The following is a 22,153-nucleotide window of genomic DNA, read 5'->3' as shown; positions in this document are numbered from 1 at the left end:
TAAATTGTTTTATACACTGTTTTATATCATTTTCGAATTGGGTGATAGATTAAATTGACTAAGCGCCCAAACTTGAACAGGCATTTTAAAATGTGTACGTTTTATGGCGGGCTAAAGCTACATACACGGTTCCTTTTCGTCAAGCCTGATGTATGTCCTCAAATTAGCAAAAGTAAGCCTAAAAGGTTTAATTTTTTTCTTCTCCCAACCAGAATTGGCAAACGTACCTCTTTGTGGAGTTAATTTTAAAGGAGACAATTTAAATATTGAAGTCAGACGTGGAATCTCATTTTAGACAGTACAGTTTAAAATATGATTTTAAATCTGATGACGTTTGTCTCTATTGCGCTGGTAGGAACTATTTCTCTTGTCCTCATTTTTAGTCGGTAACTATAATCGACGTACTTGTGAGTTTTTTCTATCTTAGGTTTATGTTTTATTGTACATTCTGTGATGCCAATCTTTCTTCCGCTTGCCAGTTTGTCAGTGGCTATTGTAGCTTTTCATCAAAGTGAATGTTTTGAACATTATTTTAGACCTCGGTTGTAAATGTAGTGATTGTGTCCCTGTTAGCACGTGGCATCGATGCAGCCAATGACAGACATGAATACGCTGAATACAAAACCACAATGCATTGTGGGTAATACAATACAGTTTATACGTCTTTTTTTATGTTTAAATGCGTTTTAATTTTAAAACAGCAGTCGTTTCTGAGTTATGTTTTGTGTTATATGTAACAAAATATTTGGAAATAGAGATGTGAAATATATTTTATTAATATAAATATATTTCATTTTTACGTGCTATAGGATACGTAAAAATTGTAAGTATTACAATTACAATAATGTATATTTAACTGTTTAGGGTTTGATATCGCTATGTGTGTTAGTTGTACTTTAATTGCATGTGGAGAGCTAAACGTGTTGTGTGCACCGTCACTGAAAAGGGCAGGACGTCAGTACTAAAGCGTAGGGAGGAGGCGAGGTGAGTTAAGACTATACTTTCAGGGATCATTTCTATAGTTCTTGACTTGAGAAATGTGTTTCTAATTTGTATGGTCTCGCTAACCACGATGATGAGTTGGTGATACTCCTACCTGAGCGCGAAGCGGGTAAAGAGTGATGATTCAGTTCATGGGCTCTTTACTTTTGATGACCGTTCACTGTTTCTTTCGGGAACAGCGAGGGTGCGAGTATGATCAGAGTGGTTGTGCTTGATGGTTAAAAGAAAATAATTCATATAAAATGTGTCTTTTGTTTCTGTAATTCAGTTCTTTATTCTTCTAAATCACAAATAGTTAAACACTTTGTAGTAAAGTACACTTTATTTCTTAATTTCCTTATGTTTGACGTTATTGGAAAGCTTGGATACTTCAGGTTGCATCATATTAAGTTGTGTTATCGCGGGGGCAGTTTCAGGTTAGGTGGTCCATGACTGTTAAGTGGTTCTCAGCCTGAAAAAGTTCGAGAAACACTGAACTAAATGTCAAATGAAGAGGGTGGTTTCTCTGAAATCACGTGGCGCCGCAGCGCTGTACCTTTTTCTCATCAGTGGCAGTGTCATCTCTTGTGAGTTGTGTTTTGATTACAGTCTTAAGCTAGCCCGCTGAGCTCTCTGTTGAAGCCGAGAGTTTTCTCAAAATGCCAAGTAGATAGCTGGGTTACATTCCGCTCCGCTGTCCCGGAGAAACACTTAAGATTTGAAAAGAAAAGAAGCCCCCCCTTCCCAAAAAAGGGGGGAAAAGTGATTGACGTAGGAAGCTCGAGGGAGGATCCGTCAGGAGGCTCAAGTTTAATGTTGCCGCACCTTTGATAGTCCTTATTTTAAAGGAAAGAAGTGACTTTGATCCAAAGGAAAATAAACCTTTGGATCAATTTTTTTTCCCAGGAATTACAGTTGCCTTTTTCTTATTGTTCACTGAGAACATCGTTTCAAAACATGAAACCCAGAGGATGTTTAACCTCATAGATGGAAATTCCTTCTCAAATAATTTGGAGGACTTCGACTCCATCCGCAGCGTTCTGCTTTACAGGTCAGTCGGAGCTTGTTCGGAAATTTCCTGAGTTTGTATTTTGGTAGCGCTTCTGCCGATCGTGTGCTTCTGTTCGCGAGCCGGGGAACTTTGCCAGACTTACGCCGAATGCCAAAGGGGATTTAAAAAAATAAAATAAAAATAAAAAACTGAAGAGAAGATATCTGCAAAGATGAGATGCTGAGCTAATAAATCAACGAGTAGAAGCTGGAAATTCACTTTTGGCCGTGTTGTATATTGAAATTTTATAAACTGTTTGTGCCGTACACCTTTTAATTTCTGTCATTTTCTGAGTTGGAATCCGAGTTGATGTCGCGATTCTATCATTTCAGGTTAAAATACAACTCGACAAGTTAGCAAAGTTAACCTTACTTCTCTCAAGCTTTTTGGTACTCCACTTGACGAAAATAACTAATATAAACCAGTCTTTATATCTGACATAGTGGAGACGTATTTGGATTTAAATAAAGACTAAAACAGATCAAAATCCCTAAGTGGGCGCTGGAATATCGTCATCTTCTTATGGCATAACCGTCTGCAAATCCGCTTGCAAGACGACGCTTGTGTGTTGTTAAGGGCAACGGTGACATCCACCAATCAGAACGCACGCTCTTGTGTCACGTGACACTCCGTGCACATTCGCCAGCGCTGTATCAAATATGGCGAAAAGAGCTTTTTTTTTATTCCCCAGAAATAAAGGACTGAAATTAACTTTTGGTCCATTTCGGGAGTTTACGCTTGGTTTTTCAACACAATGGCGTCCGTGAGCCCCGGACTTTGTTCTGAAAATACACTTTCGACAGCTCAGAAAGCAAAAGAAGATGGGGACACTGAATCCACATCATCGAGTTTCAGCAGCTCCGACTACAACTAGTAAGAATAACTTGTTTCAGTCTGGGATTAGAGACCAAGAAAAAAAGTTCCAGCTACGGTTTTATACTACAATATGTAATTTTAAAGTCGAGAAAGGTAAAATGCCAAGATTATTATTTTTTTGTTTGGACGCCCTTGTTTATTCCAGAAAGCTCTCGTAAAGCATGTGTTCCCTCTTAATCTATAACAACATAGGGTGGAGGTAGTTTTTTTTTTCTTTGTATCTAAATACGTAAAGCTTTTTAAATCCACTTTAAATCCAAATGTTCCTGTAAATTTGCTTTTCAGTTCGTTTTACTTGTGTAAGGCAGATTAAATGAAGAAAATACTTGTAGCTCTTGGATCAAATATTGCAACCTATGCACATTAATAGAGCCTTTTATGATGTCCTGTGGCTGTGGAAGTATCCCTACTATCATTTTGTGACTTTGCAAACACACATTCATAAATACCAACACAGAATAGTGCATTATTAGCGTAGCAAGGATTTGTATTCCTTTTTACTCTGATCCCCTTAAATAAAATTTAGTGCAGCCGCTTGCCTTCAGAAGTCGTCTTGTAGTAAAGTAGATCCAGTTGTGGTGTGAAGGCTCCACGTGTTTGTTTTTTTATTAAAGAACATTAGTCAATAAACGTCTTCTCCCGGAAGGGAGATCAGAACCAGAATATTTTAACACCAGGCTGCAACTTTTATGTGAGTTTAATGGAGTTTAAAGAGAAAATGACATGGGAACTTGAATGAACTTCAAAAGAAACCGTGTAAATAAGTAACAAAAAAAGGCTCCAGACAATTGCAATAAATCAAACACCATCATAAGGGAAATTTTAAAAAAGCTGTTTTGCTCATTTGAAGCAAAAGCAGTGGTTCCGTGTTTTCCCACCAGGGCTTCAGTTCGTCCTGTCTCGTAAACGCTCTGTTTTGGTTTCAGCGACCTGGAGCCAGAATGGCTGGATGACATCCAGAAGAACGGGGAACTGTTCTACCTGGAGCTAAGCGAGGGCGAGGAGGAGGCCGCGTTGGCGCGGGTCGCAGCGAGCCAGTGCTTGTCCACTAACCACGTCCGCTTCAGTGAAAAGGAGGCAGAGGTCATCACGGAGCAGGCCGGCACGCAGCGGCGCGGCTCACGGAGGAAAGGCGAGCCCGCTCTCAAAAAGCTGGCCAGGATCCTGGGCAGGAAACGCCGTCCGTCTCAGCGCAAAGGAGGCAAGGACGGCAGCAGAGGCAAAGCGACTCCATCGCCTCCAGCTTCCATCCTGAAGACGCAGCCGGGCCAGCAGCAGGGCGTGGCCGTTCAGCAGCGGCGGCGGCTGAAGGAAGCGTGTGTCTACCTGAACCCCAAGCGGTTGGCGAGTTCGCCGACTCCTCTGTGTGAAAGAGGAGGACTGCTGGAAGCCCTGCTGGGTGTGGTGCATCGTCCTGCCTGGACTGGAGGTCAGACAGACAGAGGAGCCGTCCGACAGGACGGGAGACTGACCGTCCACGGATTAATACCGAACAGTCCAGCTATTAAATGTGGTCAAATTCTGATCGGTAAGGCCCTCGTTCATAAAGTTACCTGTACACGGCGTCAGGCTAGCATCATATTTCTGTTTCTGTTTTTATCCTACATGGTTTAAGGATAGCAAGTTATCTAATTACATCACAGTTTGTGGACGTAGATGTAATAAAGATGTAATAAATTTAGTCACTGTGGGGTTAAAAGTCGAGCATGAAAATCAAATTTTTACCAAAAAGATCATAGTTTCATTTTCAAATGTGGATTTTTTGTTAACTGTGGTGGTCACACATTACGTAATGAACGTCAGAATCATAACATTTTGTGTCTATCGGCAAAGCCAAACAGTTTGTGTCAAACATAACTCAAATTGAATGTAATTTTTGAATATGTTTGATTAGCAACAGTTTTCTCCCTGCCACCAAAACACCTGGCTTAAATCATTATTTACATCTCCATGAGAACCGTCTTCTCATTCTAACATCAACATCAGGATGCGGCTCTGAGTCACATTGTTTTGTTTTGAACATGCATACATCTGAAAATTAACACGAGGTCCATAAATATTGAAACTAGAACTCAGAGGAACCAGTGTAAGGCCCTGAGGCACACCGAAAACAACATGAATTATTTAAGAAGACGACACAGCGGCAAGCACACCGTTTCTGATGCTCAGGTACATTTTGATCAATTTGACTAAATTAGTTGCTAATGAAAACTAACACAGTCTGAGTTCCTTTAATCCAAGGAACTCAGACTGTTTTCTAAGAAAATCTGATTTAACAACGTAACTTATTATTCTAACTGAGCAGCAGTTATGCATACACACCAGGGATGAAATAACCATGGAAATGTATTGAAGTTTAGATCATCAACTGAGTTCCACATCTTTGCTGTGGGATTTATTTTGTAGTTTTAATACAAAAAAAAAAAATAAATGTGGGAAAACCTTCAAAGAGTGTGCATACTCGTACGAGACGCTGTAAATCCATTCTTTGTGTACGACGTGTGCAGAAATGATCGCTGAACTGTTTTCCCACAGCTTTATATGAGGAATCTGCTCTAATCAGTCACTTTTTGTTCCTTGCTGCAACATGTTTGAGCCATTGGAGCAGCTAAAAAGCTGCAGTGATCATTAATCACAAGCATGTGAAGTTGTTTAAACCGCCTTTCTTACTGGCAAAAAAAAAGAAGAAAAAAAGTGAAATGCCATCAGTACAAATGTCAACTTTCTTCATGTCTAAAACCAACGAATACTAAGTACTTTCAGGTATTTTTTGAATGAATCTACTTTGTGGGGTCAGCTAACATGTGGAGTTCATATCAGGGCTGCTGCGTGTAGTACGGTTGTCTCATCTTAGCAGATTAAAGTATTTTTTTTCCTCTGTTCAGGTGACGTCCTCTTGGCAGTGGACGATGTTGATGTGAGCCCTGAGAACATCGAGAGGGTTCTGTCCTGCATCCCAGGACCCACACAGGTCAGGCTCCTGTTCTTAAAACCTCTGGAGTTCAGGCAGGATTTAACCTGCCGCAGTAAGCAATGAATCAATTAATCGTATAATAAATTAAAATGAGAGCGATGATTGCCATTCGGACTACAGTCGTTAAAGAGAATGACTTTAATATCGCTGAAATGCTTTAATTTTTACAAACGCTGTAAATATTTGACACCCGGTACAAAGCAGTTAGTTTGCACCACCTGCCACTTTTGCCTGTTTTCCATGTCTAAAGTGAATAAGTGTTATTTTTTTTTAACGGAATTTTTTTTTCCAAACTTTCTTATTCCTTTTAATTTTTTTTTTTTTTTTTTTTTTTTGGATATTTGGGTTGTTTTCCAGTTCAAGTGTTAAATTTTCTCTAGAAATGAAAGTTTTTCTGATCTTTAGATGGTGTACTTGCAATAACATGTCGTCATTATTATTATATCAGTTGAAATGGTCTCAAAATGACAATATTATCGTTTATCACAATAATTTAAGGAATAATTTATCATCCTGCAAAATTTGTTCTCGTGACAAATGTAGCCAGAATCCGATTACTTTTGTTTTAAACCTGATTTATTGCTGTTATTGTTCCTTCTTCCAAGCTTCAATGACTTAATATTTTAATGACTTGTTTTTCTGAAACCCTTTTACCTGCTAATAGTCTGATAGTTTTTTTTTCCTGCTTCAGGACTTCAAAATGTCACAAATATGCACTAAGAGCAGAGAGCAGAGTGGGTGGACATAGAAAACCCTCAGGTCTTAAAACAAAAGAAAGAAAAAAAATCCTTTGAGTTTACCCAAATAAACAAAAAAAACAAAAAAAACACAAAACTCCTCATTTTTAAGTTGAGCATTTGTTCCCCCCTTGGATCCCTCTCCAAAAAAATGAACAAACCATCAAAAAGCAGGAATTCGCAAATGACAGAGCGTGCCATGAGCCGAAGCCGAAACGTGTTGGCTCAGCCGGATCGCCGTGTGACAATTTTGGCGCCACAGGAAGCTGTTGCGGCTCAGCTGATTAGAAGATGTAGTCGGAAACCAAATTACATGCAGGGCTTGAAGACTTTATGGAAAAACAGCAAAGCTCTCTGGGCACAGGAATTAGCTTCAGACTTGAAATAGAGCCGTGTTGCTGACAGAAGGGTTTATTTTGTCCATATAAGCGTGAGTTTGATGGTGGGTGGTTTTTCTGTGTGGCCGCCGGCCCACATGGAGCAGACAGGGCTTATTATGTCGGGAGGGATGTGTATTAGCATTAAAGTCAGGCCCGCTATGCCATTTTCTAACCCTAACTGCAGTGTGTCCAGTGTGTGTGTGTGTGTCCATCAATGGATGGTTGGTAAATGACTGACATCAACAGGCTGGAATTTCAATGAAAGCACACCATCGCCTGACCACAGCCGTATAATTCACCAAGGAAAGTGCTGCAGTTTGCCCATTCAGGCTTTTTTTCTCCCGACTCTGAGGTCTGAACTGTTTCACTCATGTCTACGTTTAATGCGTTCGGGTCACATTCACTTGCATCATTTACTGAAATAATTAAAAACAAAGGTCAGGTTAAATCCTGCTGGTTGTGTTCAGACCTCGCCGCTACGACGGGGCATTTAGTCGGGGTAATAAGTGGAAAGGTTCATCACACGATGAATCAGGATTGGCCGCTGGCTCCGTAATGATAGTCTTCCAGTAAAAGGGGCTAAAATAGCTGGGAGCCTTGATGTAGGGGCCTGCTGGAGGGGCCGGCGGCCTGTGGTTAGAGCTGACAGTCTCTGCACAGAGCGTTGGATTAGAAAAATATAGCTTTCACCTTTCTGGCATGGTAATTTGATCTTTTTTTTTAACGTCATATTTGGTCGGAGCTGGAGGACAGAGTAACATACAGACCTAGATGGCTTTATAGCTATTATGTTATTCCTGCCGACCCAAACAATGCTCATATTGAACCTGATAGGGTTCTTATATTTCACGGGATAGCCTGGAATTTCTTGTCTGTATTTTCCAGGTTTGGAAGAGCATGGAAAAAGAAAATGAAGTTAGGAAAATATTTGGTTTTCCGGCCTTTATTCGCTATCCCATTGTTTAGGACCCAAAGATCTATCCATCCCACGGTGTCCTTAAAAAGTCTTACATTCAGGTATCTAAAATTAAGGTCTTAAAATGTATTAAATTCATTAGGAAAATGCAAGTTAGCCTTAAATACTTTAATCTCAAGTCTTAAATTTATGTCGTATAAATGTACTTTTCTGCCAGGTAAAAGTTTGAGTCAAACACAAACATCTTCATCGCAGATGTTTGTTTCACTGCGGCTCAGGCTACCGCTAGCTAGCTAGCTGCTAACATACCCCTGCTAGCTAGCTTTGGTTTGTTTGTATTTCTTTCTAAATCATGCAAACAACTTTGAATTGCCTTGTTGCTGAAAATGTGTTTAACAAAATTACCTTCCTTTACCGTGCTAGCTAGCGTCTTGCATCTGTTTTTGGGAAGTTTGCTGGACGATGTTCGTCTTCTGTTGCAAACCCATTTGATGCTGCATTCTTTTTGTTCATTTTGTTTGGCTATAAAATATGCATTTTTTTTTGTGCATCTTTGTTGTGATACACGTCTTGAATTTCATTTATAATGGTTCCTGTAATTCAGCCATGAAAATGTGGAGGAACGCTGTGAAAAAGCAATTCTCAAAGGACACGTAAAAAAATAACAAGAAATGAACTCTGGCCCTTTAAGACAAAAAAACCCCCAACACATTTTGAAGTAGGTCTGCTTTGATGATATGCTACGATTCTGCATTTTAAAAACATTTAAAAATAACAATAACCAAAAGGAGCGCAGCAAGCCGAGACCTTTTATTATTCCTGAAAGTGTTTTGACGGTGCCAGCGATGTGTGTTTGTTGAAACGACTCCAGTCTGTTTCCACTTAGGAGAAGCTGACTCTACACTCACTCATGGCTTGGCAGAAGCGTGGTTTTTATTTTATCAGAGATGCTCAGAAACGCGCAGACTTCTTCCTGCTTTCTAGAAGAAAGAGTGTTTTTCTTCTCTCGACTGCCATCCTGTTCCCATTTGCTCAGTGGTCATTTCAATACTGAAGTCTTTATACTGCTGGGCTTGTTCACATCTTTCTTTTTTTGTACTTTCAGGTTTATAGGCACATCGTTGAGTTTGTATGTGATAAATAGGAGGACGGATTCTGACTTAATTGGCAATAAACCTAAATAAATAAATGACTTGATAAAGTAATTTGCAAAGAAGAAAATCTGAAAAGTGTGGCGTGCATTTGCATTTAGCACATCTTCCCCATCTACTTTGCGTTGGTCTATGACCAGAGCGTCTTTTAGACACAGCTCTTCTCCTTCACCTGGCTCTACACCTGCTTCCTCCAGGTGAAGCTGACGCTGGAGACGGCGGCTCCGGTGGACAGCGCTGCTCCCAGCGACTCCTCTCCGGCCCAGAAGATGAAGGCCTCTCCACCAGTCAGCCAGCTGGTGCGCTTGTTGTGGGGGGAGGACACGGCCGAGCTCCAGATGGCCATCGGACACATCCCGCACATCGTCATGTACCTGTCGCTCAAACTGGACTCTTCGTCTCTGCAGGAAGAGGTCGGTCTCTGCACAACCTGTATCAAACCACTAGGTGATTATTTCCTATCAGAATCACCGGAAACGGCTCATTCTGGAGTTTATGGAGTTGTTTTCAGTCACTGTTTGAGCTAAAAGGAAACGATAGAACATCTGGATGTTTTATTGGACGTGTCGTGCTGTTTTAATGAAGTAAATATGAGGTTTCTAAGTAGGAAAGTGGACTCTGGCTCAGAACAAGTGGAAAATACAATGCTTTTTATAACTATTAAACCTATCTGAGTCTTGGCGCCTGGTTTTCTGACCTTAATGCAGAGAATTTGTTCACAGCCTGAAAAAGTGTTTTGTTGAGGTTTTTTCCATATTTGAATAAGTATGGAGTGAGAATATCAAAGAACGGAAGATAATTTTATATCCACTCTTTATTACTTATTCTGTTGTCTAAATGTTTTTTCATTATTCATCCATCGTCAGGATCATTTTTAGCAACAAGTAGGCCTGTCACAATGACAAACTTTGCTGGACGATAAATTGTCTCAGTAATTATTGCGATAAACGATCAAGGCCTTTTTCAAGAAATGTAATAAAGCAAGTTTTCCCTCCAAAAGACCAATAACTTGTAATTTAGTAAAGAACTCTTAACGTTGTAACGGAACGATATTTTACATTTCCAAAATAAAACACAACAACCAAAAACAAAAAAATAAGACGTAAATAAAAACAACCCACATCTGAAGCCATGAATAAAATTAGGATTTCTTTAACAAAATTTCCCTTCAAAAAATCATGAGAATAGAAATGATCAGGCTCATTTTAATTTATCATGCCATTCATTTATTACAGGCAACAAGGCAGTTCAAAGTGCTTCACAGTTATGCACCATCAAAATCATGAAGCAAATATACGACCAATATATTGATAATTGTTTATTGATTATGAATCAAAGGCAACTCTAGACAGGTGGGTTTTTAGCCTTGATTTAAAGGAATTCAGTGTTTTGGCAGCTTTGCAGTTTTCTGGAAGTTTCTCCTGGATTCCTGGAGCATAGAAGCTGAATGCTGTTTGGTTCTGGTTCTGGTTCTGGGGATGCAGAGGAGAACCAGAACCAGGAGACCTGAATGATCTGGAGGGTTGGTACGACTACAGTGACTTTTGGTGAGAAGCCATTCAGTGATGTATAAACCAACAGAAATCTGTCCTCTGAGCTCCGTGGAGCCGGTGGAAGGACTTTGACTGTCAGAACCGTTTGCCTGGAAAATAAAATCACTGAAAAGGGCCAACATTAAACTGGGTTTATGCTAATTCTGTTGAATTAAACATAAAACTCCAGCGTTTCCGCAGTCTTGGAACTTGTTGATTGGAAGCCGGTTGTTATTTAAAGCCACAAGCCTTTAGAGGAGACACTAAGAAGATTGAAGCCAAGCGTGCAAAGGGTGCTGAGAGTGGACAAAAACAGCCTGGGCCGGTTTATTATGCGAGATGACTACAAATCAAACTGCATTCACAGAACAAAAGGCTGCTTCTGCTCAAACCGTGGACGTCTAAACACTTTTCCATCCCTTTGGAAAGCAAATTCTTGTGGAGACTAAATCATTACTTTGGCTCTCAGCAACGCTTGTAAACCTCCATTAGGACATCGCTCAGGCCACTTTAATTATGTTGGTTCCCAGAAAGCGGATCCAGGTAATTGAGTGCTAAGAAGAAAAGTTGAGAAGGAAATCACAGCGTTAAAAGCGAATCCCTCCGGACGTTTTCTGGAAACTACCGCTGTGGACGACTTCCAGGACGAAGGAAAAGAGACGTCAGAAAGCTTCGTGATTAGTTCGACTCCTTACGGCAAATGACCCTCGACTTAAACGCTGTCGGCTGAGCTCTGTGGAGCCTTAATCAAATCTGTTTTGGATCAGAGTGTAACAACAACACAAGCTTTTCCTCCAAACCTTTATTTTATTGATTTATTTTTTTATATCAGAACCAAGTTTGTAGGTCCGTTCAGTTTGTAAGCGTGGACACAGCTTCCCCGTTGTGCACTGCTGCTGTGAGAAGCACGTCTGACTGACAGTGTAATTACATGTGTTCAGCTCAGCCGTCGTGCTTTGCTGTTCCCTTTGCTCCTTCTCTGTGTATCTGCGTGCCAGATTTATTTTATTTATTTATTTTTTTTGCATTTATCTGGACCTAAACTACGGCTTGTCCAGAGCCACATCAGCGAGCGGCCGACTTTCTAAATGACAGTGCTGCGTGCACACCCTCTAAAGCGTGACTTTGATTCTTTAGTCTCATGATTGCAGGGCGGTGGAACGTGAGACCTTCAGCAGCTGCTGCAGGTTAGAGTTTCGGTTCTGCACAGAGTTGTTGATATGAGCTCTCACACTTCAAAGGCCTCCCAGCGCGCTTTCTTGATCTAATGGTCGGTATCTTTTGTGGGTCTTTTGCTATGGTTGCCAAGGCTGTAGTTCATTTAGGGGTTTTCGTTCCCACTCCCACCATTCAGGCCTTAAATTCCCACTGCTGGAAGGAATGCTAATACACCAGCAATGCTCCAAATTAGTGCATTTTGTCTCATTGCGCTCTCATCAGTGTTAGTAATTAGGCCTGACATGATAACAAATTTTCCTGGATGATAAATTGTCCCAGAACTTAATCCGATAAACAATAATATTGTTGATTTAAGACCATTTTCAAGTAATATGTTCGTAATAATGGTATAAAAATGCAAGAACAGATTCTCAAAGATCAATAAACTTTATATACTAAGGAACATTGGAAGTGGAAGACATTTGAAATATTCAAAATAAATAAAGAAAACAACAAATAAAATTAATTCTGAAGTCTGTGTAAACAAAATTATCTTAAATAAAAACAAAAGGGATAGTTGAGACAAAAACACCAGACTGAAGATTTTTATCACTCAGTTTTTGGTAAAAAGAGAGAGAAAAGATAAAAATGATAAAACAATCAAATGAGAACTATTGAGTTTCTTTTAATTTATCATGCGATTAATTGATCTATTGTTTATTGTTACAGGCCTATTAGCAATTGAACTGTGCTAACCAGCTCCTGACAGTGAAGAAATACAAATATTTGTGTTTCTCTCTCCCTAAAAGTCACATTGTCGTCATTCCATAGAAAAGCGTCAGTTAGATTTAACCCAGCCAAGCGTTATTGAGGCAGCATAAACATCCACTCGCTTGTCCATCTATTCTTCTACACCCAGCAGATGTTTTGGTTACTGATCTTCCAAACTAGATACCACACATTTTTATGTACCGTTTTTTGGTGCTGCTTGGCTAACCAGCGACGTCTCTCTAAGCCTGATATGTAATTTTCAAGAAGCAGGCCATATTTTACACAGTGTATTTCCAGGGTGTCCACGCATACTTAAAAAGTCTTATATCTGAAATTAAGGCCTTAAAATGACTTAAATTCATTCAGGAGCTGTAAGTTGGCCTTAAATGCATTAATCACAGGTCTTTAATTTAGCCATGGCAGGTCTAATTCATGTCATATATGTAGTTTATTTTCCTTGCAGGGCTTTATGTCAGGCTACAATTTGAGTCATGCACAGACATCTTCATTGCATTTTGTGACTTGGGTTGGTTGGGCTACCGCTAACTAGCTGCTAATATACCCCTTCTAGCTAGCTAGCTTTTTTTGCAAGTTTATCACCAGTTTCCTTGTTCGTCTTCATCACTGGCTCACTTCTTTTGGCAACCCGTACAATGCTACGTGCATTTTGGTACTAAGGCGTTAAATTTCAATCTCAGTGGTCTTAAAAAGTCTTAAATTTGAGTCGATGAAAACCCTGATTTCTGAACTAAGTGACTTTATCTGTTCAGGAGGAAATCCTGTACCAATACCCGGTGTCGGAAGCATCCAGCCAGCTGAAAGGAGTGAGAGGCATCTTCCTTACTCTGTGCGACATGCTGGAGAACGTCACAGGAGGCCACATCATCAGGTCGGGACAGCGACTCGCCTGGAAGATGTTACAGTCAGTTTATGCTCCAGCAAAGCAAAGATGATCTAGAGATCCTGTCGTTACACAACCTTTAATTCTCTTATTATTTAAAACCTCTGAACGTCTTTTATATCTGCCTGAGGGTTGCGGTGTCTTTCGCCAGCAATATCCTCTAGAGTCTAGGCAGATTATACCACAGGTTGTGGGAGGACATTTGACCGCTCTTTTTTTTATTATTTAACATCTTAGCATCAACTGGTCTTTTAGACATAGTCCATAAATTTGAGGTTGAATTTGGGGTTTAGCAAAAGCTATTCCAGAAACTTAACGTTTGCTGTTTTCCTTTGTAAAGTCAGTTTTGATGAGTGTTTGGAGTCACCGTCCTGCTGGAGAACCCAACTGTGTCCAAGCTTCAACACCAAAACGCTTAAAGCTGAAGAGCTTAGATGTAGTCATTATTGCATCCACTTTGGTGAATCAGCCGGTAACTTTTTCATTGATTTGAAACCCTCAGCTCGACCAATCGTAACGCTCTTCTCCTCATTGTGGTCAATCAGTCTTAGACTCTTCTGACCATAAAACATTCCTGCAGGAAAGTTATTTGGCCCGATCTTGATTTTAGTGACTCTTGAAGGTGTACAAGTAATGCATTGCTTTTTTTAAATTGTCATCCACTCAATCTGTTGTGATGTGGTCAGTAAAAAAAACGTCTCAGTAATTTGTAGGTTATTGCAGGCTTTAGTTTTGGCAATTCTTTTGGTTCTTGTTCACCTCAACCTCTTTCATTTCATCTGAAGGTAGCAGTTTTGCTCAGATGGTTGAAATTTGGTCTAAAATGTGTTTTTCCCACAGGAAAATGATCCCAAAGTTGCTTCAGGACAGATAAAGTATCCTAATCTTAAGGAGATTTAAAAAAAAAGAAAAAAAATATCTGAATTCCATTGAAAATCTATAAAGCATACCTAAAACTTATAAAGTTAGAAAACTAACTTCCAACTCTACCAAAAGACCATTGGAAAAAACTACAAGTTGGTTACCCAAAGCTTGTGAAAGGGGAGCAACCTGCCAGAGCAGTTATTCAGAAGTTTAGATGTATGAATATATTTGAGGCCAACGATGTCTGGATCAGAGGAAACCACAGTAACATGTAACATGAAGCTGTTTGTTGTATAAATCTAACTTCCTGTGGGAGAAAAAAAAACTTCAAAATGTGTTAAAGACCCCATATTAGTGAGAGCTGTGGCAGTAATGAGTGCATGTAATCCTTTGAAATGTTTCTTGATCGTTTGTCTCTAATGGCAAATGATACCTCAGTATTCTTCCTGCTAGTTACTCGGGGGAAAATGACAGATAATTTTACTTATTAAACCTTATTTGCATGCAAGTCAGCATTGACCTTTGGCATCATCTTTTTTTCTTGTCGTCTTTCCGTCCTGCTGCTCCTTCGCTCAGCTCGTCTCTGTTGCTCGGGAAACATCTGGTTCACGTTGGCTACTGGAAGGAGCACAATAACCTGCTGGTCGTCGGTCTTCCTGCTGAGAGGTAGAGGCGGGCGGCACCAAGCAAACACACCCATGCAACACGCACACACAGACCCAAGAGGCTACTGTTACACAAGTTGTCATTACGGGGGAAAGGAGCCGGAAACAAACCCAAATCGTTCAAAGAAATATATTTTTGTTGAAGACAAGATTTAAGAGAGCAACCTGAAAAAGCCATCTGCTTTCTTCAGATGCATTTTAAACATGTGCTTCTCTTTACCTCCTTTGTTTTGAAGATGGATGCCTGTTTAGAGGAAGGAGCCATCGCCAGTAGTTTGCCAAGTTAGTCGTCAGGGCTTTCCCCGGAGGAGATAATTCATGCATGAAAGCTGTGATCCTACAGCTGAAAGACCTTTTTATTTTCTTACTGTCTGGCTTCCAATCAGATCAAATATTTCCTGCTTAACGTCAATAAGAATTACAAAAATATATTCCATTTGCTAAATGCCATAAATATGATTTTTAATACTTTTTTTTTTTTTTTTTCAAATTTGCAACCTTTGAGTTAATGGGAATCCCTTCTGCGGGCGTATTTTAAACACTCCTGGTGTGACATCATGGAGTAATCAAAAGAAGTTAATCAATATGTCAGGAGTTGAGTTACGGACCTCAATGTCTCCAAACTCGTCTGTTTAAACAGTTTTACTTTAGTGCAGACACATGATCAACGCTGAGACCACTGCTGGACTGGTGTTGGTTAAAGCCAGCGATGGAGAGGCTCTCATTCCAATAACAACGTTAAAAAGACTAATTGCAGTTTGTAAACGCCTCCAATGACGAAGACCTTGAAGGGTTTGGCCCTTATGGCTGCTGTTACATTTGGAGGAGAGAGAGGGAAGCTTGAATGCTTGAAGACACCATCCCCAGTGTGAAGGGACGGGCCGGCGTCGTCATGTTGTTTGGACTCCATAAGACTTCATGAGTAGCGAACATTGAAACTCCATCTCAAGACGTCAGCCATTAGGGTTATGAGTGTAAGTGAAATCTTACGCTCATATAGGTCTTCCAAAGGGACAATGACCCTTTACAAGATCAGCTACGAAGCAGTTCAGGGACAACAAAGACAGTATTATGGAGTGGAGTCACAAAGTCCTGATCTCTGTCCCTTAGAAACATGTGGACAGAGCTAAGAAGGCCTTTGTAAGACCTGAGTCGGTTACCTCTGGAAGCAGAAACATTTCTGTAAACTATGGTGAGAAGCTTATGGAAGGACACCCAAAGAACATAAATGTATGTAAACTTCTGACTCTCTTTTATTATTTTGACATTTTGGTAACCCTAACTGATTAAAAAACATTAAAAGTTTGGTCTGATTTTGTCAGACAGTGAGAGAAAATGTCTCAAAGAACGAGGAATGGAAACAAAAAAGTTCCCCTTGTTATCTACACCTGGAAAATGAGCACATCTAATACTTTTCCAGAATCTTCCAGGCCAACTAGGAACGCCGTTATAATCTCACCGTTATAGAAACGGTGAAGACGATCAGACTCGTTGAAGTCAAACACGCAGAAATAGGACAAACGTTCTGCTTCCAGCCGGACGTTTCCTTTTTGTCTACATAGCGCTAACACTGTGCTGAAGCTGGAGTTTAGCCCGGCGTGTCTTTAACTTCATCCCTGCCTTCTCGCAGAGTCCCGCTGCTGTCCCTGCAGACGGTGGTTGGCGACGTGGTGCGGACGCTGAAGGTGATGTACGGCTCCCTGAACAGGTCGGTCTCTCGTCGTTCTCTACCTCTTCTCTCAGAGATTTTGGGACGTGATCTTTCACGTTTCTTTTTTTTTTGTTGTCATCCTCCATGTGTCCTCCGCAGCGCGTTCTGTAAGCCGGACCACGCCCCCAGGTTGGACCATTTCTTCTGCTTGTTCTTCCAGCAGCTCATCCAGCCGTGGCGTCTGAGGGAAGGCGCCCCGCCGCCGCTGCCCGACGTTTCGGGGAGCCTTTTCCTGGACGGACTGCCGGCCGTCCGATGGCTCACTTTGCCTCCTGAAATTAAGGTTTGTTGGGCTTCATGTGTGCGGCTGTGGTGCCCCCTTGTGTTCATGTGTAACACGGCCGTTTAATTCAAATAAAATCAATCGACGCTGTGTTGTGGTGCGTGTTCTCCTCAGATGGAGGTGGATACGGTTCTGTCTGATTTCGAGTCCTCTGACTTTGGAGAAATGGTGAGACTGGTTGAATTATTCCAGATTATAAAAACTGAATGTTTTGTTCATTCATGAGTGAAACTTGTGTTGCAGGAACAAATATGTGTCCTGATTAGGTTAGCCTGGTTTTAGAAACGTGTTTATGTCAACTGATGCTCTGATTATTTTTACCCAATCAGATTTGATTTCCTTTTCAGCATTAACTAATTACAGACCTCTCCATATTTATCTACACTTTTGGGGTTTTTTGCAGTCAGAGGACTTCTTTGGCTTGAGGCGTCTCTATGTTATACTCGGCTCCTGTTTGTTCTACAAGGTAAGGGTCAAAGTGGAAACAAGCTCACACTCCAGTCTGGACAGTAACCTGCAGATGTTACAGACAAATAAAATAGAGACTGTTTACACAAGATGCTCTAATTGTAAGGTGGGAATGTATTCACACCGCTTTTAAAATGTTTTGTCAAGTGACAACCGCAAACTTCTTTTTTAATGAGTTTTTTTTTGCGATAGACAAACTCGAGGTAAAAGGAGGAAGAATATATGTGTGTGTGTGTGTGCCGCCCTTTTTCAGATTTTACCATACTTTTCTAAAGCCATGTATGATTTTCCTTCCACTACGTCGTTTTGTGCCTCTCTGCCCTCAGTCCTACCTGATTGCCAACCATCTCCCGAAGGAGGACCTGCTGGACGTGTGTCTGTACTGCCAGCACTTCTGCCTGCTGCCGCTGGCGTCGGAGCAGCGTGTCGGTCAGCTGGTCATCTGGAGAGAAGTGTTCCCGCAGCAGAGAGCCAGCGGAGGGCCGGCGCCGGGCTTCAGCCAGCCTCAGGGGCGACACTTCCTCCTCATAGTGGGGCTGGTGAGCGGAGAAACCTTTAACCTGTGTTTTTGTTTTTGAAATGGTGAAAACTGCTTTTGTGAAGCTGCAGTCATCTCTCCGTCTGTCTGCGGCTCAGAGACACTTCATGCAGTGCGTCCTGTTGGAGGCGGGCGGGTGTGCGTCTCCGGCTCTGGGCTCTCCAGGACCCGATTGTGTTTATGTGGATCAGGTGGGGGTTTTTGTCGCAGCTGATCTGCTAATCGGCTCCAGATTGAAATGAAGACGCTTGAAGTCCTGCTGTGTCGTCAGGTGAAAGCCACCCTCCTGCAGCTGAACACGCTGGAGGCGGCCATGGAGGAGCGGCTGAACGTCCCGTCCGCTCCCTGCCTCTCCTGCGCTGACTGGTTCCTGCCGGCCGCCACGACCCGGGACCGCCTCGACAGCCTGGCGTCCTCGTCCCCCGTCCTCAGCAAGCTGGCCGGGGCCATTCGAGGGTCTCCGTCCGGGCACAGAGGGCGCAGCCTGTTTGGCGAGAAGTCCCGCAGGTCCAGCCCGCAGAGGAGCTTGTCGGACAGCGGGAGCGAGGGTCCGATGGACGCCGGTTCCGGTTTGCCAGCGGCTCCGGGTCTCAGCCCTCACTCCACCCCGGACTCAGGGAGACGGATCGGTGGCAGGCGGGACTCTCTGGGGTCTGATGGGAGCGGAGGCAGTGGAGGCCTCTTCAAGGTACAGTCAGTTTTTACTGAGGGAAAAATGACTGCAACAAAAAAACATTTGGCAAAAAATGGCCGTCTTGTTAGGAAGCTAAAATTAACGTTTCTGCGATGTGGAGTTCAGAGTCAGAGCCCCTCTCAAAATTATTCCCTTTATTGGACGAGTCAGACTCTGTAGGACAATTAATAAGCACTATATGCACAATATAAAGTTGTGTTCATACAGTAGATTGTTCAACCTGTTGAGGAAATAAAGAAAGTAATCGGCAGAAGCTTATTAGATTGTATGAAGCGCAGCGCACTGCAGGGGAAACACACACATCTCCGCTCCTATCAGTCACACATCCCAGTTGATTTGCACTTGACTCACCCCGCAGTTTCAACAAGCGACAAAACGGAGCTGGAAGATGTTAAGCAAAAGCTAAAAATGAGAGAAGATAAAACTGCTTTACTCAGATTATGGCCTGAAAGAGGAAGCAGTAAAGTCTTAATTATAAGACGCCAGGTTTACATCCGGCTCGGGCGTCTAATTAAAGTTAAAGTTGAGTCATAGTGGATAGACTCGAACACAATTTCTACATGAAAAGAGCTCTGCTGTGCCCAAATTAGCTTTTATTCAGTTTATTAAAATTGGCTCAATGTGGCGATGCGTTTTGAAAGAAAGTGACCCAAATCCTGTTTTTGTGACTTCAAATGAACCTAGAAGAATTTGAAAAGTACATGTTGTTTTTTTTCACACAGCAAATGTAAAAAATAATTTTGAAGTTTTGGATTTACAATAACATTCCCTTTCTACACGCACACAAAAAAAAAATCTATTTTATTTGTTTTTTGTTTCTTTGTTGGTATTTTTGACTCAACAAATTTGGCCCATGTGACAAAAAGTTTTGACACCCCTAATTTACTGTTATTTAATGTAATGAACATCTTACAAATTACAAAGAAAACATAGACTGAGTTTCTGCTGTAAGTCTCACCGTCATGTTTTTTTAAAAAAAAATCCTCAAACTATCTCAAGGTACAAAACCAGTGATGTGCATAAAACAAACCTTTGATTCGGGGAGATTTTTCTAATTCTCATTACTGTCCAGATGCCCAGGATGAAGCATCCAAACCCCTTCTACCTGGGGACCCTGAAGAAAACCCTGACTGACAGGGAGACGGAGGAAATGTACAACACCACAAAGTAACGCAGGATAAACCGCCTCCTGTGTGATTTTATGCTTAGTCGTGTTTGTGTCGAACAGATCGCTGTGTTGTCTGTGACAGACTGACCTCGGGAACGGAGAACACCTTGTTTCACTACGTCCTGATGGAGACGGTGCAGGGGATCTTCATCGCTCCCACTCACAGAGAAGTGGCTCAGCTCAGCGGCTCCATCCACCCGCAGCTCATATGCAACTTCCACCACTGCTGCCTCTCCATACGCGCCGCCTTCCAGCAGAGTCTGCCGGCCAGGGTGAGGGGACGCGTTTGCACATCGGCTGGGCTGTTCGCTCTCTAATTCCGGTTTAGTTTGCATCAAATTACCACATTAAATAGCAATGAAATAGATGAGATAAATCAATTAATCGCATGATAAATTTAAGTGAGCGTGATGTTTTTCATTTCACTGCCAAAACACAAAATCTTACCAAGTATTTTTAGTCTAGTTTCTAGTACAAATATCTTAGTACACTTGAAATAAGACAAAACTGACTGACAAGTAACTTTTCAGCGAGAAATAGGAGCTTGTTTTAAGTTAATAATTTCTTAATGTTGACACAAAAAGTACTGGTTCCACTGGCAGATTAGTTCACTTATAACATGGGCCAAATGTCTTGTTAGAGGTGAAATAATCTGACCTTTGAACAAGTATTTTTTCATCAAAATTAAGAAGCTGATGACGTAAAACAAGCTCCTGTGTCTTGCTGAAATGTCTTCCAAGATATTTGGTCTAGAAACTAAACTAAAATTGCTTTGTAAGATGTTTTGTTTTTGCAGTGTTGAACAACAATAGTTAAAGAGTTGCTCCCCTTTAATATAATTGAAAAGCCGGCATTTTGAGAAACACTGCAAATATTTGCTACCCAGTATTAAATGGTTAGTTTGCACTACCTGCTACTTTTGCCTGTTTTTTCCTGTCTAAGCTTAATAATTATTTTTTTAAGTGCAAATGAGTTTACCGAGAAGTAATAGTCCATTCCCATTATTGTTGCTTGATGGGGTTTTTTTTTGTGTTAATTTTGGACATTTAAAATGTTTTCCAGTTCCACTGCTAAATGTTCTTCAATTAATTGAAAATGTGCTAAATTTGATACTTTGACAAGCCTATGAAGTACATTAGTTTGTAATTGTAACATGACAAGATGTGGAAAACGCTGTGAGTTTTTTGCCTGTTTTGTTTTGCACTTGAAGGAAAAAAACTTTGCAAACGGAGAAGCTCGTTTTCTTCCCAGCATCCTTTGCGTCTCCTGCCAGCTCGGTGATGTCGCGTGACTCTGTGCGTTGCTTCGTGTCGTGCAGGGTTGCCGTGCGGCAGATCGGTCTCAGAGGTCCGGCTGGGGTCTGGGCCCGGTTAAAGAACACGGGGTTCTGTTTCAGTGCAAGCCGGAGAACTGGACCGACCAGAAGAAACCCGCCCCCACCATGACTTACTGGGTAATAGGGTACGTCTAATAGGGTACACACGAAGCTCTTGAATAATATGAACTTGTCTTCTCATAATCTAGGATCTTTAAAAAAAAAAAAAAAACACAACTTTCACTTCAAACGGAGCTGCTAAGGCAGCCGCTTCGTTTTTGTCGGGGGTTTTAAATCAGGACGCTCGTCCTCAGTTCCAAGCCTCTTTCAAAGATAACTATCTTTGCTTTGTTCTGGTTCCCAGGAGGATGCTGCTGGAGCCGGTTCCTCAAGAGTTCTATGTGTGCTTCCACGACTCGGTGCCGGAGGTTCCCGTGGAGATGGCCTTCAGACTGTCCTTCGGTTTGGGTTTATGATGCGTCGACGGCATGAAGTCTTCCTCTACAATCTCAGGAAACAAAAAATAATCAAACAGATGCTCTTTTTTTTCTGTGCTGTAGAGGAGTTTTGTTTTTTCCGTCTTTGCTTTCCACATGTTTTTCTGCAGATAAGCAGTGGAGCATGACTGCGGCTGTTTCAACTTCAGGTCGGATTGTTGCGGTGCCTTTTTTTTTTTTTGTTCTCACTATGAACAAACGTTGAGCTTCCCGACGAATGAATACCTCCTTTCCACTTTGACCAGCTGACCTGTCGGTTTTGTGCTGTGAACTTTACAACCCTGAACCAGTAAAAAAAAGAAAAAAACGCTGCTGCATGAATCTCCATCCAGTGAAGCTAGACTGAGTTTTTTTGTTGTTGTTTTGTTCACAAAGCAGTAAACATGTGTTGTTAATTTAAATTTTTGTACAGTTTTGTATGGGAAATTGCTACATAATAGACACTATTTGACAATAAAATGCCACAACCTTTGATTGTTTCAAGATAAATTTACTTGATTCCGTTGCGTTTTAAAACATAAT

At 41.3% G+C, this 22,153-nt stretch overlaps 1 protein-coding gene across 2 annotated transcripts; it reads left to right on the top strand.

Moving 5' to 3' along the window:
* Positions 1-1,331: 1,331 nt before the first annotated feature.
* intu (inturned planar cell polarity protein) lies at positions 1,332-21,930 on the top strand. Of its 2 annotated transcripts, none has more exons than XM_007563612.2 (17): positions 1,332-2,032; positions 3,835-4,436; positions 5,794-5,879; positions 9,264-9,479; positions 13,298-13,416; positions 14,869-14,958; positions 16,588-16,665; positions 16,768-16,951; positions 17,066-17,119; positions 17,355-17,417; positions 17,746-17,958; positions 18,056-18,148; positions 18,229-18,645; positions 19,724-19,818; positions 19,902-20,091; positions 21,138-21,280; positions 21,499-21,930. In XM_007563612.2, the coding sequence occupies exons 1-17, from the start codon at positions 1,953-1,955 to the stop codon at positions 21,608-21,610; spliced, it is 2,835 nt and encodes a 944-aa protein (XP_007563674.1). In that variant the 5' UTR covers positions 1,332-1,952; the 3' UTR covers positions 21,611-21,930. The 2 variants fall into 2 exon arrangements, with proteins under 2 accessions (XP_007563674.1, XP_016532684.1); XM_016677198.1 differs by lacking the exon at positions 1,332-2,032 and adding an exon at positions 2,315-2,905.
* Positions 21,931-22,153: the final 223 nt, after the last annotated feature.

The sequence above is a fragment of the Poecilia formosa genome, unplaced genomic scaffold (assembly GCF_000485575.1).
Source record: "Poecilia formosa unplaced genomic scaffold, Poecilia_formosa-5.1.2 Scaffold149, whole genome shotgun sequence".
Classification (NCBI taxonomy): domain Eukaryota; kingdom Metazoa; phylum Chordata; class Actinopteri; order Cyprinodontiformes; family Poeciliidae; genus Poecilia; species Poecilia formosa.
Note: the sequence above shows the minus strand (reverse complement) of the source record. Positions and strands in the feature narration are given on the sequence as shown.